Source organism: Fukomys damarensis, unplaced genomic scaffold, assembly GCF_012274545.1.
Source record: "Fukomys damarensis isolate Sample0158 unplaced genomic scaffold, DMR_v1.0_HiC HiC_scaffold_39, whole genome shotgun sequence".
Classification (NCBI taxonomy): Eukaryota; Metazoa; Chordata; class Mammalia; order Rodentia; family Bathyergidae; genus Fukomys; species Fukomys damarensis.
The window spans coordinates 53,522,769-53,531,139 of record NW_022900951.1 but is presented as its reverse complement, the minus strand read 5'-3'; the positions used below and the strand labels follow the sequence as shown (position 1 = coordinate 53,531,139).

The 8,371-nt window shown below is 53.1% G+C and overlaps 1 protein-coding gene across 1 annotated transcript in view; it reads right to left on the bottom strand.

Annotated features, from left to right (window-relative positions):
* Positions 1 to 6,368: 6,368 nt before the first annotated feature.
* The window catches only part of Efnb1 (ephrin B1), a 12,612-nt gene continuing 10,609 nt past the window's right edge, over positions 6,369 to 8,371 (bottom strand). The window contains exon 5 of the mRNA XM_010632175.3: positions 6,369 to 8,172. Coding sequence (XP_010630477.1) covers positions 7,760 to 8,172 — 413 coding nt within the window. The 3' untranslated portion in view covers positions 6,369 to 7,759. The remainder of the gene's footprint in view (positions 8,173 to 8,371) is intronic.

Genomic DNA, 8,371 nt, shown 5'->3' with positions numbered 1-8,371 from the left:
GTGAGCAGTGGAAGGCAGGGATAGAGCCTGGGAGGACCGACCTGGCCCAGGCAAGCCCCTTTGACAAGAGCAATGTTTCTAAGGTTTGTTGATACTGCTCTGTGCTGGGGGTTCCTCTCAGTAAGGCATAGAGAAGAAGCGCAGTCCCTGCCCTCCAGAAGCTCACAGGCTGATGAGGAAAATAGACCCAGGCCCACAGAGTGGGAGTGGAGGTACCTGCACAGGGGCCAGATGTGTTCATGGAGGATCAATAGATTTTCAAGCTAGTGAGAAGGGAACATCTCCAGCTGATGGCAGTGCACCCAGAAAAGCACAGAGGCTTAAAGGTGCCTATCCTGGTCAGGCACTGTGGGTAAGTTGGTGGTGTTTGGGTCTTAGGCATGTGTGGTACACAGGGGTAGAGGTGAGAGGTGAGAGTTGAATAAGGGCCAGATCACGCAGGACCCTGCAAGCCACACGGAGGACTCAAGGAATTAATGACAGATTTGGCTGTGTGCGTGTGTGTGTGTGTGTGTGTGTGTATGTGTGTGTGTGTTACTGGGGGTGCAACCTAGGCCCTTGTGCATTCTAGGCAAGCACTGTACCACTGGGCTACATCCCCAGCCTAAGACTGAGAAACTTGGAAGGTAAATGGACAAGATCAGGTTTGAATTTTGGAAGGATCGCTCTGGCTGTATTTTGCAAGGAGATGAGATGGAAGCAGGGAAAGCAGTTAGGAGGCTACTACCATCATTCAGACAAGAAACAAAGGTAGCTTGAACCAGAAGGGTGGTGGCATGGGGGGTGGTCAGAAATGGAAAGAGTCAAGTGGTGTTGCAGAGTCGAGCTGAAGGCAGATTTTAAGGCTGACTCGGAAGTTTTGAGCTTGGGCCCAGCTGTGGCAAGACCTCAGCTGAGCTGGGAGCAGACACCTGTGCTCTGTAAACTGGTCTCCTTTTTCCTCCTTTGGTGTTTATTTTCATTTCCTTTCTTTTCCTTGTAAAGTTCACTTCAGAAAATTCCCCCATCTTGTTGAGCTGAACAGAAGGTATGGGAGATGCTTTTCATGCCCCAGCTGGGGCAAGAGTTCCCAAAGCCTCTGGAGGCTCACACTTTGCTGGTGGCAGCTGCAACAGAGCAATAATGCACAAAATTGGGGAGCTCTGATTGGGCTGGGGCCCAGGGGAAGCTTGGCAGAGCTCAGTAGACTTGCTGGGGTACAGGGAGGAGCTGTTTGGCCAGCATCAGGGGGTGGGGTGCCAAAGGAGATGTGAGTTCTGCCTGTTGAGTGTTTCAGAGGAGAATGGCTCCCTTCCCTTGTCAGAGCCCCTAAGTCATGCACACCTCTGGCCTTTTCTTCTCTGGATTTCACACTCACAGGCCCCACCACCGAGGGGTGCCTGGGCGGAGCATGTGTGCCAGAGGAAGGGATCTTGGACTCCATAGTAAACAACTGTGATGGGGGTAGGCGGGAGTGGGGAGGCTGTGAGGGGGTTTGAAGAGGCAATGGGCTGCAAGTCAGAAGACCTGGGTGGGGGCCAGTCCCGGTGAACTCTCTGAGCGACTTGGGCAGTTCCTGCCTCCCTTCTCTGGGCCTCAGTTTTCCCATCCATCCACCAAGGGGGCTGGACTCCAAGGTCTTTAAACGTCCTAACAGCTTGAAAGATTCCATTCTCTTCTCTGAATCTGCCCAGGGGGAGGCCTTGGGGGCTGGGGCACAGGCAGGGGCTGAGAATTCCATAGCAATTTGCATGTGAAAGCATGTTACTGCCATGGCTATTAATGTGTGCAGGGAGACTGAAGACAGGGCAAGGACAGCTAACTGTCAGGCTGGCTGGAAGGGCCTAGGCAGCCTGGGGGTGGGGTAGGGGGGCCCTGAGGTGTGCCCTGGGAGGCTGGACAACCATGCTCAGTATCAAAGGGTGAAACTCCTGGACCTTCCAGCCTCCACTCAGCCTTGAGATGCCCAGTTCTGGGCCCAGGCCTTGAAGATGCCACCAAGCTGTTGTGTGGCATGAATGGCTTCAGATCTGTGTGAGGTGTCCAGAAGGGCACCCAGTCAAGGGGGTGGACTGTTAGTGCATTTTCAAAATCTGTTTTGCACCAGGTCCAAATCTCCCAGGATGATTGTTTCTTTAGGATTATACTGTGTGGCTTTAGTAATTTCCTCGTGTAAACTCACAGTTTGTCAATATAAATATAGTGTATATATAGGTTTCTTTGGTTCACTGGAGCATCTCTCTCTCTCTGTGTCTCTTTCTCATATATGCATTCTTTTGGGGATTCTGGGAGAACAAAGCCATAGTGTGTGAGAAAGGCAACCTGCCCTAGCCTGTGATGCAGGAAGCTGGTTCCTAGGCCTCACTCTGCCAGTATTCTCTGTGCATCCTTGGGTAAATCCCTTCCAGTCCCTGGGCCTCAGTTTCCTCATGAGGACTTTGGTTTGGAAAGGAGCTGTCAGAAAAATCCTAGCTGTATCATTTCTTGTCCCTAATTTCTCAGATTCTACTAAGTAGGCAGGAGGGCAGCTAGGGAGGCCAGGCCCCCAGCCAGCTTGTCCCCCTGAAAGTAAGAACTCTGGAATCCAGCCAGGGTGCAGGCATGGATCCTAGGATTTCCTCTGGTTTCTTTTGGAACCTGGAACTGAAAAAGCCACATAGAGCCTCTCCGTGGGGATTGGCCAGAGAAAGGGGAAAGCCCCTTCCCTCAGAAGCCAGCTCCTCACCCACCACCTCTGGAGAAGCTGCAGGAGCCCAGGCATGGAGCCACGGGGATAGCCCAGGGCTTGAGGACACCTCTGTTAGTCCTGGCAGCTTCTACCTATAGGCTTTGGAAAGTGTTGTTCTTAGGTATATGTTGTCCAGGAACCTGGACAAGGGCCAGAGGTGCAGGATAACTTTTTATGCAGATGCATAAGAACCCTGCAAAAGGCCAGTTTGGGGTAGTGATGACAGCAACAGCCAGATCCTGGGATTCACTTTCAAAGCAAGAAGAGCTCCAAGAAGTCCCAAAGCCAGACTGACACACACACATGCACACACACACACTGCCATTCTTTTACAGGAGAAACAACAGGTGCTTACTGGGTGCCAGGTATTCAACATTTGTTGAAAAAAATAGGTGAATAAATGAAAACTAGCTTTAGAACCCAAGTTTTTAATCCATGTATCTTCCATTCTGCCTTTCACATTCTCCACATCCAGTCACCCTACAAGGAGAATCGAGTTAGCCAAGCATTTGAAGACCTTTCCAGAATAAGAGGTCTCTGGCACCTCACCCATCCTGTTTATCCAGTGTCCAGATCACAGATGAGCATATAGCAGATGTTCAGTAAATACTTTCTGAATAAGTGTAATACCACTCTCTCAACCAGTCAGGAAAATTAAGGCCCAATGGGGCAGAGACCTGCCGGACCTTGCCAAAAGGAAGTCATGGTAGAGAAAGGACAGGCCCTCAAGGCGTCCAGCCTCTCAGCTAAGGGACCTTTACTCTGGATTAAAGGTTTCAGTGGGAGAGGCCTTCCCATCTCCTTTCACAAGTTCCTCATTTTTCCCAACCCCCAGCTCTCCCTTCTTCCCTCTTTGCCCGCTGGATAATTAGCCACTGGAAACAGACCCTATAATCACTGTCTCCCCCATGCCCTTGAATTGCTTTCATTTTGGGCTCTGTGACCCCTGTTCTCAGGGGGCTGATCTCCCCTTCAGTCTCCCAAAGGGGGAGGCCAACCTAACAAGCACCAGCTGGGGTCCCAGCCCTCTAGATCCAATGGCCAGCTGTACAGGAGGCTGGCAGCAGATGGGCTAGGAGGGTCCCCAGGCAGGCTGGGGCTGACTCAGCTGAGGTGTCAGAGCGACTGTGACGTGCCCAGGCAGAACAGGAGGCTAGCCAGGCAGGCAGGCAGGCAGGCCGGATTTCCGAGCGTGATTGATACCAGGTGGCTGGAGGGCTGCTTGCTCAGCAGCCCAACCTAGGATGGCCTCAGTTGGGTTACCTGGGTTCTTCAACCCACCTTTATGACTCTGCATTGAGGGTGCTAGGCCAACCACATCCTTTGTGCCTCAGGGAGGCCTCCCGGGAGCTTAAAATAGACCGGTACAAGGTTACATGAGCCTTGGCTTTCCAGCTTTTAAAGCCTGTTCCTCCAAGGAAATGGGAGGCCTGGCTAGTGTCTGTTCATTTTGGCTTCATGGGCAAACTGGATTCAGCTTTCGGAGGAAGCCAGGCAGCCCCACCCTCACCTGGGAAGCATCCTTTATCCCTGAGTCACCAGGAACTGGGGCCCAGCTGGAACAGGAAGGAGAGCGAAGGGTGGGGCGGGTCTGAGGCCATAGCACTGGAAGCTCATACCACCTGCCTTCAGCTAGCTAAGCCTACTTCCTCCCCATCCCAGACAGATGGGAAGGGAATGGGGCTGGAAGTAAGGAGGGCTCCTGTTCCTCAGGATCTCCAAGGAAGCAAGAGGCAAGAAGTGGGGGAATGTAGAGGGGAGGGGGGTATCATGCCTCTTGTTCTCAAGAAAGTGCTATCTGCTCATGGTGTAAAAGGCCTGGGATGGAATCCTAGTGTCCCTACTCACCTATGTGCTTGTGCAAGCTACAGGTAGGGTCTCAGTTTGCTCAACTCAAACATGAGACAAATAATTCCAACCTGACACCGTCTCAGGTCAAGTGTTTAACAGAAGTGGCAGGCACTAGCCCAGTGAAGGACACTATCCACAAGGATAGCTCCACAGTGTGACCAGTACAGTGTGGGCACTGAGCTTATTCAACACGAGCCAGAGAGCCCATGCCAAACACAGGCTCCTGGGCTGTCCTGGGGCTGTGTGATGGACTGCCCCATTCTTCGTTCAGCCCTCTTCTTCCAATCTTACTTTACATTCCACAGCTTACTCCCAGGGCCCCCAGGAATTCCATCCCCCACCTGTCTGGCAAGGGCAGCAGGTAGCCTGAACCTGGCAGGAGACCCTAAAAGGTACTCAGTTGGAGAAGTGTAGGAGGGGCTCACCCAGCCTGCATCCAGCTCTCTTCAGTTGGAGGCACTCATCTGGCCTGAAGCAGCTCTTGTTAGAGACCCCAGCCTCAAGCCCCCACTCTGGGCAGGCAGTCAAACAGCAGAGGCCCCATCTGATTCAGGCACTTCCTCTGGTTAATGAGAAACCAAATAAACAGCCTCTGCCCCAGCTGGCTCCAGGAGCACCCCAGCCCAACCCTGCTCTAGCCCAGCCTCCCTTCCCTCTGCCTGCAAGTCCCGTAGCTATCCTTTCCCTTCCTTCTCCATGTGCTCCCCACTTCCCACAGAGCCCAGCCTGCTCTATGGCTGGTTCTCTGAGGTTTTCCTGCTCTGGATCCCTTACTTACCCTCCCCTTCCTTCCTTCTCCTTTCCTCTCCGGCCTTACCCAGTTTTAGCTGCTGAAATCTCACTTGCCTTCCTTCCTCCCCTGACATCTGTCTTAGCCATCTCCACAGGGAGTCTTCCCTCAAGACCCACAGGCTGCTCCACACTGGAGCAGGAGGCCCCAAGCCCTGCCAGTCTGCAGCTCTACTGTGGGACTGAGGCCAACCCCTCACCAACCAAGGGCCCTCACCAACCAAGTTACTCATCAGCCTGTGGAAGGGAGATGGAGTGCTCAGAGCTGCCCTAAGCTGAGGGCTCCCACTGCCAGTGAGCTCTGGTGTGGCCAGCTCTGAACACAGGAAAAGATGATTCTGTCAGAGAGGTGAATGCAGCAGCCTGAAGCCACCACAGTACCTGGTAGGCCGAGGCTGGGACTCAGCTCTTAGGAAGTTATTTCTAGCCATTACTTCCAGCGTCCTGAGGCAAGGCAAGGCTAGACCTGCAAGCAGGTTCCAGATCTAGGTCCAGCCAGGTGGTGGCAGTATGTTCGGACACACTCAAGTCCCCATGGGAACACCCCCTCCCCCATCAACTCTTTCTAGCTGAGCCTGGTGTCAAAATGGGCAGATGCCTAGGGCCTGTGCTACAGAGGGGACAGGATGGTTCCAGGCTCCATGACAGCAGAACAAGAGGACAGAGAAACCTGGGTGGGGAGGGGAGCAGCAGGCACAAGGCACAAGGCCCTTGAAACATCTTACTCTGCTAGGTGAGACATTCTCTTCCCATACCTGCCCAATCACCTGTAGTTTGGGCACACATCACAGTACCTGTGTATGTACACACACACACACACACACACACACACACACACACACACACACACACACACACGATGCATGCATACAAACATACTCTTACACTCCCTTCCCCAACATCACGACACCGTTTTACACCCATTTCTCCATGTGGTTAATTTTTTTTTTAGTTCTCGTTTTTTTCTAAGAAAAAAGCAACAAGAAAATAATTCAGAGTTTATACAAAACATCTTTACATTATTTTTTTCCAAAAAGACTAGTATTTACACAAATGGCAACAGAAACAAAACAACAAAACAAAACACAAAAACCCTTCCAACTGCCACCTGGAAGGGGCTGGCTGTTCTGCTCCCTCTCCCACCTGGCACCAGGGTGGGCAGCTGGCCAGGAGGCAGTGTGGAGGTGGATGGTTGTAAGGCCCAGCTCCTTCCATAGCTGCTCTGGGAGTGCCTCAAGGTATACCCTCTGTGGCAGTCTGTTAGCAGCCGTGCTGGTAAGGAGCTGGGGTCAAAGTGCACAGCGGGCAACCCTGGGCAGACTCTTCCTCTTTCCAGGCCCCAGCCCATGACTGGAGGGTGGGGAGGGGCAGTGGGGATCAGGTTGGGCGTGTGAGTGTGGGGCACCCATCTGTGCTAAATTCCAGAAAAGGAGCAGGTCACTTGGCCTTATTACCCGCTTAGGTCTTCACCTTGGGCCTCTGTTTCCCCACTGGGCCAAAGGATGCCAAAGGTAAGGAGAGAACAGGGTGGCGGTGGGGAACTCCCAGCTCTGCAGGGCAAATAGCCACCTGGGCACCTCACCTCCCTCCACCCCCCATGAGGTCATCTGCCTGCAGCAGCTCTCCTGTTCCCCAGGCAACAGCCAATTAAGACATTAATTACCGTGAGAGTGAGGGAGGCAGGAGATGCCCAAGAATCCCACAAGGAAGGGATTTTATTTTTCTTTTTGGTGGAAGGATGGCAGCCACTACCCCATTGCCAGGATCAGTTCTGTAGGAGGAGGGAGGGTGGTACACTTTGCCCAGTGGCACTCTCCTATGTGGGTGTGGCCTGCCCTCCCCCACCCCCTGAAATACCAAGGAGTCTATAAAAGCAATGCCATCCTCTGCTTCCTGGCTGGCCACATCCTGCCCCAGGCCCTCTTATACTGGGTCAAACCAGGCTCAAAAAGCCTGAGGAGGAGCTGCCTTGTATATTTTTTCCATTTTTCTTCAAAAAACAGATGAAAATGAGTTGACAGCTAAAAAAATGAACACAAAAGCATTAAAAACAGTGATGATAGTGGACGAGCAGTCCTGGGAAGGGGGAAAGGGAGCGAGGGAAAGGGCAGGGCCAGGGGGCCATCTCCCTGCCTGCTGTCTATCAGCATCCAACCCTGCCCTCCAAGAAAGGGTGCCCCCACCGAGCCCAGAGGCCTGGCCAGAGGGGGAAGGCACAAGAGCATGGGGTTTGGGGGCACAAGCACCCCCCTCCGAAGCCCAGGGGGCAGGGAAAAAGGGGATTATAAAAGCCAAGAAACTACAAAACTAAATACAAAGGTGGGCACAGCTGGCAGGGGTGAGGTGTTGGGGGAAAAGGAGAGATCCAGTCCAGGCCGTCTGTCCCTCAGGGCCCAAGGCCGAACTGGGCACTCAGACTTTGTAGTAGATGTTCGCCGGGCTCTGGGGTGGCATCTCCTGGACGATGTAGACGGGGTGCCCATAGTCTCCACTCACCTTCTCATAGTGGGGGCAGTAGTTGTTCTCTGTAGTCCGTAAGGGGATGATGATGTCACTGGGCTCAGTGCCTGTGGTGCCACTACCCCCCTTGGGACTGGCCAGGGTACTGAGTGAGAGGGCAGCTGCCCGCTGCTGTGTGTGCTTGCGGTGCCGCTTGCGCAGCTTTAGTAGTAGAACCGTCAGGAAGATGATGATGAGCAGGAAGATGACACAGCCGGCACCAACGGCTGCAAATAACGCCACCTTGGAGTTGAAGAAGCTGTCAGGGTCACTGCTGCTGCCCCCACTTGCACCTGGGCCACTCTTCTCTTCCTGGTTCACAGTCTCTGAGAAAGGGGAAGGCCAAAAACTATAAGCCAGGGAAAGATAACACAGCCAACACCGACAGCGATAAACAATACCACCCTAGGGCTGGGAATTTAGCTCAGCGGTTCAGTGGCCTGCCTCGCAAGCGCAAGGACCCGAGTTCGATCCCCGGTACCAAAAAAAAAAAAAAAAAAAAAAAACAACACAACCTCAGCACAA